At 40.2% G+C, this 21,305-nt stretch overlaps 1 protein-coding gene and 1 long non-coding RNA gene across 5 annotated transcripts; one reads left to right on the top strand and one right to left on the bottom strand.

Moving 5' to 3' along the window:
• Positions 1 to 122: 122 nt before the first annotated feature.
• LOC101163173 (calmodulin-regulated spectrin-associated protein 3) lies at positions 123 to 20,433 on the bottom strand. 4 transcript variants are annotated; one of them, XM_020705221.2, is made up of 18 exons: positions 20,202 to 20,433; positions 14,608 to 14,870; positions 9,644 to 9,784; positions 9,354 to 9,440; positions 8,726 to 8,758; positions 7,895 to 8,033; positions 7,681 to 7,820; positions 7,510 to 7,594; positions 7,368 to 7,410; positions 7,181 to 7,236; positions 6,917 to 6,989; positions 4,730 to 6,821; positions 4,522 to 4,640; positions 3,781 to 4,073; positions 3,586 to 3,679; positions 3,034 to 3,158; positions 2,823 to 2,941; positions 123 to 2,341 (listed from the first exon to the last, which is right to left on the bottom strand). In XM_020705221.2, the coding sequence occupies exons 1-18, from the start codon at positions 20,332 to 20,334 to the stop codon at positions 2,042 to 2,044; spliced, it is 4,335 nt and encodes a 1,444-aa protein (XP_020560880.1). In that variant the 5' UTR covers positions 20,335 to 20,433; the 3' UTR covers positions 123 to 2,041. The 4 variants fall into 4 exon arrangements, with proteins under 4 accessions (XP_020560880.1, XP_020560883.1, XP_020560882.1 ...); XM_020705224.2 differs by having other exon boundaries at positions 2,042 to 2,341; positions 6,917 to 6,950; XM_020705223.2 differs by having other exon boundaries at positions 2,042 to 2,341; positions 6,917 to 6,953.
• On the top strand, positions 19,157 to 20,854 carry LOC110015471. The gene is made up of 3 exons (XR_002290672.2): positions 19,157 to 20,343; positions 20,426 to 20,538; positions 20,652 to 20,854. It is a non-coding gene; the product is annotated as an uncharacterized LOC110015471 (long non-coding RNA).
• Positions 20,855 to 21,305: the final 451 nt, after the last annotated feature.

Below are 21,305 nucleotides of genomic sequence, written 5' to 3' on the forward strand. Positions count from 1 at the left end.
TGTTAAAAAATGACAGGATTTCTTTGTTTTGGCAGCAAAATCTTTTCATTTTCAGCAGCAAAAGCACAAGGAAAAAGAATAATAATAAAAAAATGAGTATGAAAAACAAAAAGAAACGAAAGTAGATGATTAAAAAAAAAGACTTTATTTTTTCTGGTCCAGTTTTCAAGGAAAGTCAATTTATGAAATGAACATACAATGTGTGCTGGTACAGATTAGACAACAAAAGGAAAAAAAAACAAGACTAATAAGACAGGTTGGAGAAAATTCATCATTGACTCTTAACCTCAGGAAAAATGAAAAAAAAAATGGAACAAATAAAAGAAAAGAAGGCAAAAACAGATTCTGAAACTAAACAACAAATAAGAAATCTAATTCAAAAGCAAATAAATATACCCGATAGTCACCTGGGGACTCCAACGGGAAAATTGCACCAAATCAAAACATAATTTGAACTATCTTATACTAAGACTTAACTAGCACATAAATACAAACATTGATTCTATACACACTCCTTCCTAAACGCGTTTAATCATTCATTCAACCACATTTTTCCAGTTCCGTCTCTGAATAGACTTTAAACGTCATTTCCTGGAGGCAGTCAGTGATTTTGAAAAATAACTGCATTTCAGCAGCCGTCATAGTGCTAAAGGGCTAAAACAGGAGAGAAGAAGATAATCTTCTCCCACATTTCTGGCAATATCTCCATTACAAGCAGCTATGTGGTCAGTTTTCTTTCACTGATCGTTTGGCATTTTCCATGATTCCCTCAGTTATACATGAAGGAGTCTCTAGAGACTGAGGGGTAGATGAGGGCTGTTACAGTCCAGAAAGATCCTTCATTAAGAAACCTACTGTTTATATGCACAAACAGGGAATAATATATTAGGAAACAGACTCTCAGTGACTTCAAGAATGGAATCACGCACAAGCAAACAGTGCCAGCGGTTTCCATCGTTTGACATTCTCTACTGATTCCCATCCACTCATCTCAAACACACATTTGACTAAGCAGCAGGCTAGCTTATTTGTCACAGAGGTCAACTTACTTTTTACAAATCATTGTCCAAAAAAAGGTCATCAGCATTCAAAGTATTAAACCAGCATTGCTTATAAGTTTTAACACACGAGCTTCATCCATGTAGTCATAAACCCGAGAGCCCTTCGTCCCATTTTCAGGATTCTTCTTTAACCTTTCAGTGAGAAAGTTGCGTAAAAACAAAAAAGGGTCACATGGAGTTTAGTTCTTCTTTCATTCTTCTTTTTCTGATCTCAAAGTCTCAGTTTGTCCAACAAAAATTGTTTTGTTTTTTTCAAAATAGTATAAAAACACATCCAGTTGTCTACAGCTGCAGGAGAGTTGAAGTGGAGAAGAGTGCACGAGTTACAGGGGGGCACAGGCAGTGTCCCTGTGTCCACCAGCAAACAGAGAAGCCACGACAAGCTCAGCCTGAAAAACAACCATCCGTTATGGTATTTTCTGGTGCTATCACCCCTGAATAAGTTATTTCATGCCTTACATTCACTAAAGCAGTGTTATCTGCCATTTATTTTGAACTGAGATCTCCAATCCGAACCGAGAGCCATCAAGTATCAGCAGACTGGAGAAAGTGAGCCCTAGAGGAAGAAAAGGCAGCAGAAAAAAAAGCAAGCAGAACTGGGAGGGGTCCTAAAAACACTGTGCGGGCAAAGGCAGTGTGGCCGTTCCCATCTCTTACCCAAGAGTCTAAGTTATTTGCCACGGCAGAGTAAGGCAAGGAGGAAAGGGAAAATGTAGTATTTTTCCAGAATGGAATCAGTCATGTTACGTTTTTTACAATCGGAGCGGACGATGCTTTCGTAAGAGGCTGTTTTCTTTGTATGCATGACTGACTGGAGTGTTTTTGGCATCCAAGCTGATTACTGGCCAAAAACCCGATCAGCCGTTCTGGCCACAGCTGAACAAACTGAAGTGACGTACTGGCCAAACTGAAGGAAAATGAGAGTCCTGTGGGCTTCGAGTCCCTGAATAGTTACATCCCAACCCACCTCGGGTAAGTCTTTATTTTGGGGTGCTTAGTTTTTTGGGAGTTCCTGGGCGCTTTTGCCAGAAGTGTCCAGGGATGGTGAAGGCATCAACACTCATTGACATGGTTTTGGACGGGATGACCGTGAACTGCTTGCGGTCTGAGCTGTACTTGTAAATGGACTCTACCATGTCGAGTGTGATGAGTCGGGGGCCGATGCCAGTGAGTCGAACCATCTCCTCGGTTTCAGGATTCATTGTGTAAACCGCTCTGAACTGGCAGCTGGAATCTCTGAAGAGGATGAGGAAGTGATTGGCTGTGCTCGTCTCCATGTCCTAAAAAAGAAAAACGAATAAAGACAAGTTGACCAACAATCAGGCTTTTTCTACATTCAGTAATATCACACTCACTGAGCAGATGTGCTCAAAATGGGAAAATATATGGTTGTGTGTCTGTCTGTATAGTTTTAGATTTCTGTCTGCATAGATGTGAGTATGATTGAAGGTATAGTTGGACGTGTGTGCATTTTTGTGCTTGTCAAGTTTGTGTGTTTTTACATTCTAATTATCTAAATATGTTGTCAGTTTTAAGCTTCACATAACTTTTCTAGTGTACTTTGTGGATACCTTTCACAAACACTTTTTTGAGTTTTCCCTCATTCTGTCCCTTCTTTATTTCACTTTTTCTCCACATCCTTTTGGGAAAGTTTTGCCCGGACTACAAAAGAGGCTGACATCAATGTACACCTCGAGTGTTCAAGGATTTTAGTGAAAAAGACCTTGTTAAAACGGTAAAACATCAAAGATGACGGCTTACCTCTACAATCTTGTTTTTCTGTGGTTCATTGACTTTTCCTGCCAGGCAGCAGCGAGTGATGGCGTTATGAATGATGAACTTGTTTGATTTAAAGCTAGGCTCCTTGTACAGCTTTGGTCCTGCAAGATAAAGCATTCTCAGAGGGTTTAATAAAAATCATTTGAAAAGAAACAGGTTTTGCTAATCTATCAGTCTTGAGCATTGCATTCACCTGTATATTCTGGGATGGAAGCAGGGGATGAAATGGTAGAACCATTTTCCCAGTCCTTATCCCCGTTTTGAGCACTCATGCGCCCAGGGGACCTCAGCCGTGACCGGGCGGGAGAGTGTGAACGGCTAAGCGATGAGACAAAATTAAAGTGAGTTATTTTGTTCCTGATAGCACTGAAAACAAGTATTAGCATTCGGTGACAGATCCTCATACTTTTTCCATTTGCAGCACTGATGCTACTGAGAAACTAGAAACACTAGAAAAAAATGTAAGAGAAACCCTTGATTTTACTTTAATTGCTTGTACATTTTGATTGGGTTGCTTTTCAACATTTCTTTAAAATATGATTCTAAGCATTTATTAAATTGATTTTTTAAATATATCCCGGTGTAGAACACAAAACCAATAAATTTTTTATTAATAAAAATAAATGTGCAAAAGAGTGAAAGTTCAAAATATCTTTTCCTTTCTTGCTTTGGATGGAACAGAAAAGTATCTTTAAACAATTTAGAACATTCATTAGAACTCCCTCATCACTACTGTGCACTTTACCTTGGAGATTTCCTGAAAGTCATGTTTCCAGAGTCATTGGCCATTGAGGACAAATTCATTGATGAGTGGGAGTACACTTTGTTGAGCTTTGCGCCTACATTAAGGACATAAGGGGACAGAACAAAAATGAGGTTAAACATTTTTTAAAACATTTTAAACAAAAGAGTAACCTGGAGACTCATGATGAGGGTTTACCAATGAAGCCCCTGGCAGGGCTGTTGGACAGGACAGAGTCATCTCTGGACACGGTCCTGCGTGTCTGCTTCTTGACATCACGGACTGTGGTGGGTTTGGGTTTCAGCACCTTGCCTAAATCCTCCATAAGCTTCAGTTGGTGCCGCCGTTCGTACTCCTGCCTGGTGAAGTCTCCTCTGCGTTGGGGGGTCCCCTCTGATGACGGGGTGCTGAATGCTGGAGGGCTGCCTGAGCTCTTGGATTTGTCTTCACCCTTATTACCCCAGCCTTCAATAAGCATCCACTGAGGCTTGCTAAAAGAGCAAAGTAGTGCTTTGTTAAAAACAGTTTCACTTTTTCAAATTGTCAATTAACAGTGAAGAAAGGGAAAAATTGTACGATTCAAGTTAAAGATGAGCCCTAATAGCAAACATCATGTGGATTCCAACTTGTATCTTCTAAAATTATTTGACGATAGGGATTTATTTTTAATTTAAATTTAAAATGTTTTTTTACATCTAATTTTTACACTTTTACAGGGAACAGTACTGTATTGTCTTTGTAAATCTAAAAGATAAAAATCCATTATGTTTAATTGCAACAATGATTTTAAAGAATTGCAGTACACAGATTTTAGAGTTTACCTTTTTTCCATTTGTATACAGAATATAGTAATGCATCCGATAACAAAAAGCATTAGCTGTGGTCAGGCTGAAAGGTAAATAGATTTTGAAGACATGAATTGGGAATAAAAAATCTCACTTTGATTCTTTTTCTTGCTCAAGTTTACGCTTCTTCAACTCTTCTGCCCGTCTCTGTTGTTTCTCTAACAAAGCTGCTTTTCGCTGGGCCATTTCATCCTCTGACCGATCTCTGTCATCCTACAAATCAGGATTCAGACACTTACATCAGTTTCAACCTGTGTTTGGAAACATGCCTGAAAATAATGCTATTACAAATATTTGCAAACCTTAAAAAAGAAACCAAGTCCTGCTTTAGATTCTGGCTCAGTTTGGTCACTCATGTTATCAGAGAAGGGATCAGGCACTTGGTCGTCGTCCTCACCTTCTCCTCTCAGGGCAGACAGTGGGATCTCTATCAAGCTGCTGCGTTTACCGTTGGACATCCCTGCTGGAGCATCGCTCTCAAAGGAGCACTCTGATGGGGCTCCAGAGCTGCAGCCTGCACTCGTCAGCCCTTCTCTTTTCAGAGGACTATGCAAAGGTCCAGCATCAAGGTCCATGCTAAAAATACTTTGGGCATCATTGGAGCCCGCCTCTGAGAGAGCATCATCCACAGCAGCGTGAGGACTTGGAGTTGGTATGGGAGTCACGGAAGGTGGAGGTAAAGGGGTGGGTCCAGAAGAACGCAGATCATCAAGACTTTCAGAGTCACCTATTGAAAAAGAGGATGACGTCTGGATCTGGGACTTTAAGGGATGTGCTCGACGAAGATGGGGGATGCGGTCCACATTTTGAGGAGGCGTGAGGACCCTTGAGAGGGTTGGAACCTTGATGTCGAATTGACGACTCTGTTTGGGACTTTTAGGAGGTACAGACTGGGCTCTGCGATGAACATGCGGGGATTTGGGCGGAGTGATGTGATTTGTGACGTTCCGAGACGGAGAAGAGGAGGTTGAGTTTAAACCTCGGGTGGATTCACGCGACAAACGCATGGGTGGAGCTGGCGTGGATGTTTTAGGACTAGCTGGAATAACCCAGGACTTGTTGCTGGAAGTTGGAGTTTTCTTAATGAGCTGATTCTGCTGCTCCGTCAGCCGCTGCATGTCACTTTGCAAGGAGGTAAGAGCTGCCGTCAGCTTGGACACGGCGTTGTTGTAGTCTCCTAGAGGAGCTGCCATTTTCTCACCGGGTGCTGCAGAGCTCTTCTCTCCTGGTTCTGTCTTTTCTTTGGTCTGACTGACATTTTTACTGTGAGCATGTCCTCCTTTAACACTACCATCATAATCCAAAGGGGGGCACTGTTCGTCTTGCTCTTTGTGCTCTTCTTCCTCCATTCTAGCCAACCTTTCCTCTAAAGTCAAGCGGGAGAGATCATCTGCAGAGGTGTTAGCGCGGCCATCTTCAGAATTCGCTTCATCGTCTTCCTCATTCTGCTCCTTTTTCAGCTGCAAAAAAGCACTCTTCCCTATTCGTTGTCGATGTTTTGCAAAAATAGCTTCAATGCGTTTCTTCTGAGCTTCTATAGCTTTGCGCTTCTCCTCAAGCCGAACCCCCAACTCTGACACATCATTATTTAGCTGAGGGCTTTTGCTTGGGCTTTCTTCAGACTTCTGCGCCCGTGTAGTCGTCTGAGGGGGGGATGGGTCACTAGCTTTAGGAGAGTCAATGTTCTGTTTCTTTTTCCGCTCTGCAAAGCTGGTCATCTTCACACCACTATCAGTCGCTTCTTTCCCAGGGCCTCTGGCAGAGTTGACATAAGCAGGTGTGTTTGGCGTGGACTGAGCTTTTGGCAGGTCTTCTGAAGCATCGGAATCCACACTGCCATCTCTCAAAACAGAGTCATCATCCCGTGAACATTCAGAGGTATTTCTTTTGCGGCGAGGCTCCCTGGATTCTCTTGCGGGTCGGTGCATCATACCTGAGCGCGATGGAGCAGAAGAGCTGAGAGGTTCTGAGTTGCTGGCATACCTAGAACTAGCAGGGTCATCTGGAGAGTGGAGGTAGAATCCATCAGGAGCACCATCAGGGTGTAGTCGAGGCTCCAACTTGGTTTCATTGTGAATAATCTGGAGAGCCTCTTCTATGGTAGGAAGCTCTCCTGTTTCATTCGCTGCAAAACCATTCTCTTCTGCCAGCTTTGGAATACTAGGAGCGTGGGTGGCCCATGATGCTCGATGTGGCCCATTGGGACCAGTAGGTTTATTAAGCAAATGGCTGAGCTCTTCAGGAGGAACGTATGGCACCCTAGTACTGTTTTGGCCTGTTGGATTGAGTTGATCTGAGCTAACAGAGCGGGTTATTACAGGGTTGCCCATCACAATGTCCACATCACTGTCCAGACCGAAGGGAATGCTAAAGGACACTCCAGACAAGGGACGGCTGAGAAAAAAAAAAAAAAAAAAATTCAAATTAAATTGGAGAATCATGTACAAAGATTTTGTTTTATTTTGTTCCTTTTTTTTGCAGGGTCCTACCCGAGGGATTTCTTGCTCCATGTCTTTCCAACTCCTTCTATATGAGACATTGAGGTAGACTGAGTCAAAGATCCTATGTACAACAGGACACACACACAGACATGTAAAGGCATGCAGACCACACGCAAGCACAAAGCACCACAAAACAACACATGATAGACAAATGTTTTAAATAGCAATGAAAACACCACCACAATAAAATAAAGACACAAGGACATAGGGTAAAGACAAAAATAAAGTTACAGCTAACAGTCTTAATCTTACCCGGCGCAGGAGCTGAAATTGGGAGGAAAGGCTTCTTAAAGACGGAGGGGGAGGAACTGTTAAGTGCAGAAACAGGCAACAAGGTTTAAAGAAAATGTTTGAATTAAGACTGTACTCCATTTTTATGTTTAGAGCTAAAATTAAAAAAAAGGAATCAGAAATCGAAAAATGAAAAAGGACAGCATACCTGCCACTGCTTACGCTACTGGGGGTTACAGGCCTGGATCCATCTGACAAAGAAAATTGGACCCATTTTGACTATGAAACATGAAATAAGCGCCAATGTTTGAACACAACTTAGAAAGGACAACAAAAAAAATGAACAATACCTAATGTGTCAACTGGCTGAACAAAATCTGGCTTTTGTAGTTCAAACCATCCAAGCAATTCTGACAAGAAACTCAGCATGTTGATCTGAAACATTTGACATAATTAAGATCAATTTAGGATTGTTAAAAATACACTACTGAGTTGATTAATGACTGAAATCATGGTGGTACCTGGAGTTGTGCTGGTGTGTATAACATGTCTTCAAGTGCTAAGTGACAGCAGCCCTTCAAACAGCTGTCACAAAAATCGCGGATGAATTGCAAGTTGAACAAACTGTCTGCTGGAGACATGGAGTCCTTCATGCAAACATCTGGGGGAGAAAAGTGTTTAAATGACTGAAAAAAGCCAAACTGAGAGGCTGTGTTGGTGGTGCAGTGCTGGTACCTTCAAGTCTCAGCAGTCCAGGACAATAGTAATGTATGACAGCAGCAAGAGCACAGCCAGTGGACAGATCTTTAACTTCACTCACAACTGGAAAAGTTGGTTTTAGTTTGGCCTGAATTTTGTCTTTCCTATAGCGAAGCTGCAAAATAAGGATAAAAAAAAGAAAAGCTTTTTATTTGTGTAGTTACAGATCATAAATGTTAAGCTTTTTCCAAATGCAGGATCTTGGGTTGATTCCATCCGAATGTTAACATGAGAAAAGGTAATGAGTAAGTAATGGTCCAAGGATGATTTGATGGCAAAAAAATATATATATATATATATATAAATAAAAAAGGACTGAAACAACTTGAAAGATGAGAACTTCTTCTTCAATCCATATGAGTCACGCAAGAGTTTCAGAAGGCAGAGAGAAGCAAACAGATGGAGGACTTTGAAGTATAAATGCAGAATAAAAATAGTCAAACCACTGCCAGTGCAGAAAAACTGACTAAAGGTCGCTCTCTGCCTGGTAACTCTTACACAAACACGCAACTTCGACACACACCAGAGGAACCAGTTGTGCATATCATTACACAAGTCCTGCTTGAATGCAACCAGTTTCATGCACCACCCATGCTTCCACAAACAAAGCTTTTATTTGCCGTTTTGCAACACCCTCTGTTAATGTTAGGTGTAATTCGAATGCACACCAACACGTGATTAATGGTGCAGTGTCACAACAGCATATGAAAGAAAAAAAACAGACCTGGTATTTGCTGGGAAATGTGATGTGTACATTGCAGAGATGGAGGGATAGGAAAGGAAGGCAGAGGTAAGGAAGGAACTTACAGGAACAAGTTTCCAGTACCAGCGTGTAGGACACTGTCAGAGAAAAGGAGGCCATAACACAAAATGGAAAACAGGAGAGAAATGGAGCACAGGGAGAGGTAAAGTATTAAATCTACAGTGGAGGAACAAGACAAACAGGAGAGACAGACATTTGTTGACGTGACATGTACTACCTTTTTGAAATGTGTCAGCAGTGCAGCAAACCAGTAACGCTCACTAAAACTCAATGTTATTGTCTTCTGATGATTTTTCCCCTCCTTTCTATATTGCTAGGCTCACAAAAAACATTTATACAGATTTGTGACTTTTGTTTAGAAGACAGAATTCTCCTTTCCAATAAATAAATTAGACCTGCAAGTAAGATGCTTTATTGGGGACCCTCCCACCACAAAACACAAACTAGGTTGTGCTAAATGTCAGCTTTGCAAAAGCTCAACTAAAACACAAAAAAGAATGGCAGTTTTGTGATGGTCACACCCGGCTGGGTTTTTCTTCTGGAGATTTTCATCCATACACACCCCATTTGAGGAAAAAGAAAACTTGGTGAATCACTCACAGGAGATCATCGGGTGAGGTTGGATCCACGGATTGTGTAATAAACAAAGGAATAAATGATTTCAACACTCACAGAGGGCTCAACAGGTTCGGGCTCCGTCACTGCTTGAGAAGAGTCATTTGGTGATACCTCATGAAGTTCCCTCAACTTCTTGTTCAGCTAAAGGCAAAGTGGAGTAACAAAAAAAATAATTTAGACCAATGAATCTTTTCCCAATCACAGCATAATCACAAGGTTAGACACATTTTTATGAGCTACCGTGGATTTATTGGGTTTAAAGAAGTTAACAGACAGTAGTAAATAATAATAAATACTTTTGGACAAGACATATGCCATGATGTATTAATGAAATGTATAATTACCTCATTAACCCATCGAAGCAGAGCTTCCTCCCACCTGACAGCTCCACTCAGGAGGTTGGCAGAACCACATTTCTTCACCGTGGCAACAGTCTCCATGGCCGCAGCGGCCATCACAGCATCCATCAGTGCCAGATGAGCACTCTACACCAATCAGAAAGAAGAAGAAAAAGAACAAAAATTAGTGCCAAAACGTCCAGACAACATCAGCCAACTATGGTTGAAACACAAAAGTTGGGCTTTTATCAATGCTAAGCTAACAGAGCACTGAGCAGACTCACTCTGATGTAACACTGTCATCATTTATCAGCTCCCCTCTAGAGGTCACCAGAGTCATGTTTTAGGCAAAAGCAGATTTTACCAACAGTTCCTAGCAAGCGAACACACACACACATCCATAAAAGTGGATGAACTTTGGACCTACGTTAGTACACTCATTAAATCATTAAATGCTCTGCAATCCAGTAATATGATAAACGTAAATGTCCCAGGAATGTCATTCCTTAACCTTCGTCCCCCTTTGCTTTCCTTCTCTTCAACCACTTACTTTCTCTTTGTTTGTCTGACTCATGCTTTAAAGACTGCTAGATAATAGAGAGACTGTAAATAGATCGCTAAACCAACTATCCATGATCAACATGTTCCAAAACAACCCAAAGGCTTGTGACTGACTATGGTTTAGTTATGCACACAATGACTATTGACATTATGGACGGTGTCTGTTTTAATAACCTTTTCCTTTTCCATTACTGAGCCTGTTCTAATGGGCAGAGTTAATTAAATGAAGAGTCATTATCAGATCAGTTAAAGTGAGCACCTTAACTCTGTTATCTTTTAAATCCTTGTACACGTAAACCCATGAGGCTGAAACCACAGGTAGTTTCTATGTTTCCAAACATTTTAAAACTATCCTTTTTGTGGATGGCAGAGACACCTTTGCTCTTATTTAAAACAAAGTCATATTATAGCTTCACTAGACTACTGTATTTGTGTCATTCTGTATTTTCCCCAATGTTGGTGAGAGATTTAGTTCTCCTGATAAACAGCAGCAAGCACCTTGTTTTAATAATCTACTCTCTGCAACAGAGAGGGAAGGCACACATTCCTCGCCACTTAGCAAATCTCAAGTACACAACACAGAGCTTAATCTGTGCAAATCAGAGCTTTAACTACTTCAAACTTCCACCTTAAAAGCCAGACAATTTCATTCCAACCTCATATTCTCACTTTTGACCTCACATCTGAGGAGGAGGACGGGAATCTAGAAGTGTTTGAACCCTGGCGAAATGTCTGCCTACTCAACCCTGACATAAAGTGCTGACCTTGGCAGACCCGGCGCTCGCTGGGGCAGTTGGGACAAGTCTGTCAGTACTGGATTGTTGGATAGTATTGGGGAAAACTCTATGGATGTATTGTGGTTATAAACTGTGAGCAATGTGGCTTTGGCTGGACGGCCCGTCAAATATTGTTGCCAAAACAACAGTCAGAACTTTTAAGAATGAGAAACTAAAAAGACCTTGTGTGTACAGTGTATATAGTTCACAACCCTTTTACTTCACGAAACGAACCAACAGGTAGAGTTTAACATTGTCGTCCCTATATTTGACTTAAATGAGCCTGGAAAAAATTTAATAAATCTAATTTATCTCCATTACTTTCTTCACATATTTTTTCCTGCAATTACTGAAAAGGTTGGACAAATAAAGCAATAATAGCAAAATGAGTTAAGAAAAGTGTTTCTCTGCAGTCACGTTAGACCGTAATTATTTAGAGGTAATTTAAGACAAGAAGTGCAGAGTGAAAGGGAGAAGAGAGGCGGTTGCCTGTGGACTTCCCATTGCAGACCCAGGAGAGCTCGCTAAGCTAAATCACAAGGCTTCCTAATGAGAGTACAGAGGGGAGGCGCTCAAACACACAGCCCTGAGCCTGCCAGATCACCATAACAACCAACCAAATGACCCACAATGCATCTCAGCACAAGCCCAACTGCAGCGCTGATCTGTGCTCCTCCTGGCTTAGCCCTGCTCTGCTGCAAAACATCCAGCACTTTTCAGAAGGGTCTGATAGAGGAGGAGAAACGAAAAGTCTCCTTCAACATGACGTTTTAATGACCTCACGCTGCTCGTGTGACCGCATCAGCGACCTGAGCACACAAAAAAAAGCAAAGGCATCTTGGTGCAAAATGAGTGAGATTATGGTCAGTGGAATAAAAAAATCTGATTATGTCTGAAATATGATTTAACCCCATCCCCCCACCACGGCTGGTGCCTGCTGATGGGGAGACAAGCAGGGGGGGGATCAAGCAGGCCTGGGGCCCAACAAGGGATTTGAGAAAAGATGTCATATGAACACCGACATGTACTGTATGAACTGCTGAAGCAAGCAAAACCGTTTGAGAGCCGCTTTACATGGGCAACAAGTTTGAAATGTAGTTCATGCGGTAAATTACATCCAGAAAAACAGAAGGGATTGCCTGAGATGATTGTGATCGTTTCTGATCATCTCCCATAAGTGATGTTCACTTGACCAGAAAGCTACCAGCACATCAGCTTCCTGGTACCCAACAGGTACCCAACAGGGTACCAGGAAGGAGGTTAGATACACCGTGACTTCATGATTGACTTTGTCATTATTTAGCTCTCTTTACACACACAAATAAAGGAGGGGGGGGGGTCATTGCAAAACAAGCTGACTAACAATCACAGCCACTTCCTGTAGGTTATTTAGGACACGTGTTAAGATGCTACATGAAATATGTTAGCCATAGGATGAGTCACTGGTCATCTCTGACATGCCAACCAATCATGAATGATGATGATGCTCAGTCTGTATGGCAGATTAACTCTAATCTTCCAAGATCTTTATCCTCAATCTAAGGACTGTTGGGGGCTGGGACAACACATGAAGAGGGAAACAGACACATCACTACTACTAGAAGAAAATGACCACAACTTGTGTTCGAAAAAAATAAATAACATCCATCTTTTAAAATATCTGCAGGGAAACTAAACACATAAAGGATGTGATATTACCGCTGTCATGGAGTAAAAAGGTAATTGATGCTCCAGGATATTAATAACTAACGATGCCAAACTAGTACCAGCATTTTTGTGGGTTAGGCTAAACCCAGTATGATTGGTTCATTTCACAGGGATCAGCACACAAAAACAAAGATACTAGGAGGGTGATGGTCGTACAGCAAATATGCACAGAAAGGTAAACAATCTTGGAATCTATATTCACTGGTCAGAAATAAAAAAAACAACAACATTAGTACACTCACTGAAATATTAAAAATGTATCTGAACTTTAACATGACACCAGCAGCAGATTTCTGCTGCTGCAAAGCTCTTTTTTGGCCAAGACCCACATTGATGCTCCATCCTTGTAATGTTGCAGAATGACCCACTTTCTTTTCCACACTAGCTGCAGTGCCAATCAGAGGCATAAAGGTTCTGAGAGAAGCCAGTGGCTGAAAGGCTCATACACCAAATAAGAGACTATACAAATGCAGCAATGATTTTACCCTTGCAAACAAGTGTTTGATTGGCATTTGAAGCAGATCTATAACCTTGTCTGAACTGAACACATCAACCCAGAGCAAATATGTTTCTACATAAACATCAAACATCATAAGTACTTGGGATTTTTTTCAGACACTACTGCAGGCATGATGGCAAAACTACAGCTATTATAACAGCTAGAACTGTTGGATCTTTTAGGCTTAATGTTAAATTTTTCACAACATTTTGTTCAGTTTGATTGCTGGTTTTGTTTTGTTCTACTGATAGTCTCCTCAGCCTAAAGTGAACTGGTGTATGTGTGATTAAGACAAATAAAAAAGTAAATAATACATAGGAACATCTGTTTTATCCTCATTAAATGTCTAAATCCAGACTTTATGAACATAAAAACTAAAAGAATGCTATGCAAGTATAGATCCTTACCTCCTTTATTTATATTGTAACTATGTAACTTTAAATTTACTGTAAGCCTGTAAATAACTTATTTTAGCTAAATACTTTAATTCAAAACATTTAGTAAATTAGCTACAAAAAATGAACAGAAGCAGATAAAAAAAAAATTAAACTGTTCCAGGATGCAGTTGAAATGCTAGTGTTTATTATTTACAATACTTTGTGTTGTGTTTAAAGATATTCTAGCTTCTCATAATATTAGTATACTAAGAACTGCAATGTTCCCCAAACAACACTATTCCTGATAAAAAAAAAGTCCTTCAAGTTTCAAAAACAATCCGTCTACACCAAAAACGGAAAGTTCAAGACAAGACAAAGCATGATAATACTTGTAACTAAGTAAAAGCAAATTGGTGATGCAAAGAGAGAACTGTGATCTTTAAATCCCAATTTTAAAGCATGTCCTAAAGTAAATCGACACTTACAATCGAACCAAAAAAAAAACTACTTTTTTTTAACTCTGCACCATAGAGGGGTAAAAAAAAGATAGTTGAATGGATCTTTTATCATAGACTAAGAGGACAAACCCGTTTCTGTCAACTTACCCAGTCAGCCCATTGTATTCCCTCAACACAGCCTCTAAAGTTTCACCAGAACTGTTCAGTTTTTGTCCCAATGTCCCCCTTCTATTGTGTATCAACTCTCGATCCTCGTCCCACCCTGAAACTGAAGTCGTCCCCAGGTCACACAGCTGGAACCAATATTCCACTGAAATCAGCTGGGAAAGAGTTAGGGGGGGGGGGGGGGGGTCTTTTTGATGTGCTTTAAGCCCGAGCATCAAAGTATGAGCCTGACCCCAATATCAAGTCAACCTGAACCTCTACTTCAGGCTGCTGTTTGGCACAGAACGTTGTTCTTTACAGAAGCTGCATCTCCAGTAAGTGAAAAATATACTTCAGTTACAAATGTAATGTACTACCCGAGTACTGCTGACAAAGTATGTGTATTTCCTAACCTAAAACCACAACGTTTGTACTTATTAAGCATTACCATTTTAATGGGTTTGAGCCGCAGGTCTGCAGCCGTCACAGTTGCCTCCTGGTCTTTGGGAACGATGCCCCTCTGAGTGAGGACCTGCAGCAGAGACGCGTTGTCTTTGGGTTGGGCCTCAGATGCAGTCTCCCCCACTATAAGGCTGTATGTGCGGCAGTAGAGCTCCGAGGACTGCAGCAGGCGGGTGACTGGAGGTTTCAGGTGCTCCTGCTCATACTGGTCACAGTAGAAGGGGTCGCGCAGCTCCGCAGGAACATTTTCTACAGAGAGAGCATGCAGACACGCTTAGAATCCAATAAAACATGTTTGAACTGCAGCTTCACGGCTGTCACATTCAGAGGTCCAGATGACAAACATTTTACTGTGCTTAGTAGCCATTAACCACTAAACTTAAAAATGTCAAAATGATCAAACTCAAATAACATTTCCTCAATTGAATTTGTGTATTTACCTTAAAGTGCACATACACTAGGGCTACACGATATGAAGAAAACTCGCGATATGCGATATTAGTAATTAATATTGTGATAACGATATAATTTGCGGTATATAAACAATTAGCAAAACAACCAAAAATATTATTCCCATTCTATTACAACAGATTAAAAATTATACAACAAATGACCCTTTTTGACGTAGGAGGCGAACATACAACATAATAGGGCGCCATCCGATTAGTTAACAACGTGAAGGGGTCCACCTGATTGGTCAAATGCAGAAAGGGATTCTTTCAATCCATTAAACACTTCAAGCTGCCATAAGATTGTTTGGCCACATCTAAGGTAACCATTTATTGCAAATTTGCTGTCTTTTGCGACATGCATATTGCACAGCTTGATATTGCGATAACGATAAATTTGCGGTATATTGTGCAGGCCTAACATACACATATTTATTTAGATTCATTTTGCTTTATTACAGTTAATATGTGAAAAATTAATAACTTCTCCATCCAATCATCAACCCCTTCTCTAAAAAAGGAAAAATAATTACAGAGAACTTGACTTAAGACAAAAACTAATCCAAACTAGACACCAAATCCTCTGCAGTTCAAATTAAAAATGGAATGTTTGCCATCAAAACTACCGGCTCAATAGTCTGAATATTCTGGAGCACTCCTCAAAAAGTAATCCAAACTAAAACAGCTTTTTTTTTATGTTCAGTTGCAGAATAATGATATTCAGTGTTACCTGAATGCCCATCTTTGTACCTGCAGGTGTCTTGTATATCATTTCTCTAGTAAAAACGTCATGTTTAATGCCATTTCCAGATCTACAGGATTATCCCCCAACCCCATTTCTGTCAACTGTCAAATCTTAAATTAGGTTCAGTTAAACCAAATAGTTAAAGGTGGTTATTCTCTTTGGGATTTCCGTAAATATGGGCAACAATACGATCTTAAAGAGGCAAACTTGATGCTCCTGCTTAGGAACAGGTTTAGCAGCATTCAAATAAAAAGCTGCAGGGAGTTGATGAGCAACAAAGTCAAACAGCAGCAGCAGCAGATCAGCAGTCAGCTGTTGTTGCAGGACCCTCAGTGTCTTTTCCATTAAAACAAGGTGGCTTGTATCAGAGATGGATCACTACACTCATCTAGTTATGCATTCACTGTCATAGATCCAACAACACGAGCCGCCACAACAAACAGCATCTGTTAGACACTGCCGCCCGCGCTCTGCGTCTCTTTTCATGGCTGTTGTAGTTTGTCAGACACGTGAGGAGCTCATTTGTTTCAACATTTTCAACTGGGAGATGAAACATCAGCGCACACATTAGTGAATATTTGTTTGAGGTCTATATCATTATTAGACTACATGTGTTAGAGAGAGGAAAAAAAAAAAGGTTGGCACTCTTTAAGAAGAAAGAACGGATTATCAGGAAGCAAAGCAGGATGCAAATGTTTCACTCAGTGAAGCGATGGAGATGGATATGGTCAGAATTTCCCTATGAATAATTCCTGCAGTGAACGATGACTTTGTGTCACAAACCGATGGCAGAATGAGCATTAATTTAAGTTGACAATTACACATGATCCTAATTAAACAAACTGATCATGATTCAAATTTAAATAAATAACCAAAGCACAAAAAAGAAGAAGCTCAAAACCATAATAACACAAAATTTTCCCATCAAAGCCTCCAGAAAAGCATTTAGAGTAAAACCAGATGCTGGCGTGAACTGAAGCAACCTTCGTTGGTCGCGCGGTCACAGTTTATCAACTGGTTTGAGCAAAAAAGAGGCAAAGGTCAACCATGCAAAGTTAACAAGCTTAGTCCCACACTGCAATACTGAATGGACTTTAAAAAAACAAACCTTGAAGTTAAATTGGATTCCTTTTACCCAAACAACTGCACCTTTCCAAGCTCTATAAAATAACTCTCATAAGTTTCTCTTTTCTTACAAAGCTAAAACCAAATCAACTAATTTCATCTCAAACTGAATACATTTTTGATCATTCATCAGACAGCATTCTTTTTCTGATGCAGCCTTAGCTGCTATCTATAGTGATTTGTACTGTTTGATAACAAGGCCAATGTCATATTTAATTGACTGGTTGGCTAGCATGTTGGTCATGTAACAAACATTACTGCAGATTTCCAATAGAGATAATCACAGACAACAGCTCCCAGAAAACTGAATTATGTTGATTAAAAAAACAGGCGGTTTGGTAAACAAGGTTGAATAAAACATTATCCATTTGGTTTTTAGATTTGACTGGAGAAATACAATAAGTTCCACAAAAAGGGACCTTTCACTGCATGTTTTAATGCTAAGAAACACAGAGAATAGGTTCAGAAACCCTAGTAAGCATTAGATAACTTAAGAGCTCAGATATAAATACAACTGCAAGATAAGAATGCCAGCAGGAAGTTCAGCCGAAAGGATTCCCAACATGGAATAAATACATCGGCAGAAGAAAACGTAAAACGTGACGGTTCCAAAGTCTTTCTGAGGCCAAATAACTTGTTTTTATACTGCCATGAGCTGTATTCTTACTTGGAAAATGTGCCTTTCTCCTCGGGATAAATAAAAAACATATGATAATCCACTTTTATTTTAGGAACAAAGCAGGTACTGTTTTGTTGCTCTGAAACCAAGCTGTAGTGAAAGCAGCTAACATTACAGCTTGCTCTCAGGTAATGAATCTCTAATGAAATAAACAGCTAGAACCACCTGAACCACATCAGCTGTGGTACAAGTGACAGCATGTTGGTCTACCTAAATTATCTTTTAACTCAAATAACCGTTTTTTTTGTTTTTGTTTGTGGTGACTTATCAAACAAAAAATTTAATAAAATTCTTGAAATATTATTCATGCCAGTGCAGGGCATTTTATTTCATGTCTATTTCCAAAAAATACATATTGTTGGATTGGACTTTAGATGCCTTTTTTTTTTAATATAACGCACAACTGAACAAAATATTGATAACTTCAAAAAGACCTACAATTTTCAGAAGGGAGAACTGCCCATATGAGGCAGTCCGCACCTAAACGTCTCATCTCTGCATGAATTCAGAGGCTGATCTGCCACAAATGGCCTGCATTGCGTCTTGCCCCACAGCAGCCATAAATTGCATTTGAGGCCCACTGTGCATGTAATAACACGGTTAACAAGGAATATTATTCAATTATGGGATTTCAGAAGCAAACATGACAGCACAGGGGAGCAGTATAAATATCCACGGGGCACATATATCTCCAAATTGGAGGAACCAACCACACTAAACTTGTTTATAGCCTAAATGAGAAAGGGGATTCTATCAATTGGCAATTTTTAAACAACAAAAAAAGGAGCTCAAATTAAAATCAGCAACTGTGACGGAAGTTTTGCTTCAAAGAAGACAAATTTACATTTTAATATTGTTTTGAGAAATAACATTTATGCTGACAACCAGTTGTTTTTATGACTGGGAGGGTGAGTAATTATGTCAACACGATCTTTGTATTATATTACAATTGCATGTTCATTTGGGTGAATATCTGCGTTTAGGCAACAGACACAAAATAATTGGACTCAGCATGTAAACCCAGTTTAATTCCAACAAAATCTCCTGTCTCCTTGGATCACCCTTAAATTAATGTCAGTCAACAATAGCCCAAAAACTAAATTATGTTTGCTCTGTATTCAAAACATATGACCTACAAGTCCTGGTATTAAAAAGAGATAATAGGGGGATTAATCCCCTCCTTTCAAAGAGAAGTGGGTCTGCTGCATGTTATTGTCTAAGGGAAACAAAAAAAAAGAAAAAGAAAATTGCAAGCCAATTACTTCAGGCTTCACAGAATATGAAGTTTTACATTCCATGGTGCTTATGTTTCCATGGGAACGTATGGTTATTGTTACTGGTTTCTGATACTGTATAGTCTGTGCATTCCCACAATCCCCATCGCATTTTTCCACGACAACACAGATATGTTAACACAAACACATCAGCAGATTATCATTAGATATTCACACAAGCTTAGCATTTCAAGTCAATCATGAACTGAGTTGAGCACACTAGAACTTCTACAATAACCTGCAAAGACAGTAAAAAAACTCACATTTTGGCCTCATTAATTGAATTGACCTTGAAGAGCTCAGGACCTGGTGACTCAGACCGTCTCGGTTCTGTTGTTCTGCTGAGCTTCTGAGAAGAGGCGAGATGAAGTCATCTTGAATTTGCATGAAGCCATCAGCGAGGCCATTGGCTTGATTAAAGCATAAACTAAGGGTTTTCTGGCAATGTTTCCACTCCTTGGCGTGTTGCTTCGGCCACTGGGTGTGGCTGCAGTGCTAAACCAAGTACACAGACCTGAAGAAGTCCTAAACCAAAGATCTGCTCAGGATTGGGAAACACCTGCATCCTATGGGTTCAAGTTAAATCCCCTCTTTAAACATTGCTGAACAAGTCCATTTAGTCTCATCCTCCTCCATATTGTTTTGAATGAATGAACACAAGGTTACTTTTATGTGCAGTCATGTAAAAGTAATAGTTTGTGAGACCTTGGTGTTCCAAAACAAAGAAGAATTTGACCACTTCAGGGTCAAAGCGGAGGCAGACCAAACCATGATAATGCCCCTTAAACCTCACACAACAATGAGTTTTTCCATTGGTTTCTTTAGAGTTTATTTAGTTTGACAGGTGCTGAATGATTGTTAAGTAATCACACTTAAAACATGAGACAAGGTGATATGAAATGAAAATAGGTTACATGTCTTTCACCACAGGAGAAGAAGAAGCAGCTTTTCTAGGGGGCATTGATTAAATCCCATCTATTTCGTGGTTTGCTGGTTTAAACACCAACCAGAAGTGTCACTTCAGACCTCCTGGCTAGTAACGAGGCAAAAATGAGTTAGCTTGATAAGGGAGGCCTACAAGAGGAGGCCCGCTTGTCTCTCAAACACACAGCCCGAGAACAACTGACATGTGTCACAGGGAAAAGTGCCTACTGTGCATGCGCACTGCCTTCTTTGTGCTTTAAAAAATGCTGAACTGTACACTGCAGCTTTCCTCGTTAGCGTTCTTCGCTATCGGGATATAAACAAACTGTTAGCCCTAAAATATAGTCTCCAAAACACACATTAGGGACTTGAAACAGATCCTACCTGCACTGCCGTACGACTTCGCCAGCAGCCATCCAACACTTGCGCATATTTTTGCTTTAGTGCAGTCATATAAATCCAATGGCTTTATGTCTGGAACCACAAAAGTCTTCCTCATGGTGGGAGAGTCCACCATGGCGAGCCGGTAAGTGAAGCGCTACCCGCAGAAAAATCGACGCGCGACCGTATTTAAAAAAAAAATATTCAAGCTGGAGTTCTTGTTGTAGATGATCCCACACGACGAAGCGAGGGCTGGAAAAATACGGATGTGGTACCGCGTTTTCCCAAGTAAATATCCGCCCCGTCCTGATTCCAAGCCAAAAAAAAAAAACCTTCTCTGGTGTGTGGTTTTCAAAGCGAACTACCTATTTCATTCTGTCGCTGTACTAATAAAGCCCTTACCCGCTGGACTTAGAAGATAATTTGGACTATTCTTCTTGTTTTTGACCTTAGTCCGCATTGCCGTGTTGTCAGTTCACCGAACAGTCCCATTCTGCCCAGTGGATGACTGACGACCAGGTGCTCCACACTGACACCGCTCTAACAGCCCGCCAGCCAATAGGAATTGCGCACGAGCTCTGAGGGCGGGATCTCTGTCCCTGAAGATGGCAGGTAGAGATGAGGATGTCTTTACTACAGGTGCATCGAAGAGACAGGTAAATGCCTGAGGGGACACTTAGTAGTGAACGACAATAAATGTTTTAAAGTGAAGTCTTTTCAAACTACAAATACCTTCAAAACCCCGTATTTTTATATATCTATATATATATTTATTTATATACAGATTTGTACAAATACCTATTTTAAAGAGGTTCATCACATTTTGCTGAAAGGTGTGGAGTTCCCTAAATTTACCACTCAAGTAAATCTGGAAGAGGATTTTATTTTAATCTGTTAAAAAAACTGAATCCCTTAGTACTTTTTAGTAACTTTTGAGACAGATGGGCAGCGTAAATCCTCTAAAAACACCAGTTTTGTAATACTACATACAATAAACTGATACTTTAATGACAAAATAAACGTAATTTATAAAGTAAACCATATCTTTTATCTTTTCTATTGTATCTTTATATACTTGCATATACTTGAATTAAATGGGCTCCAGTT

The sequence above is a fragment of the Oryzias latipes genome, chromosome 8 (assembly GCF_002234675.1).
Source record: "Oryzias latipes chromosome 8, ASM223467v1".
NCBI lineage: Eukaryota > Metazoa > Chordata > Actinopteri > Beloniformes > Adrianichthyidae > Oryzias > Oryzias latipes.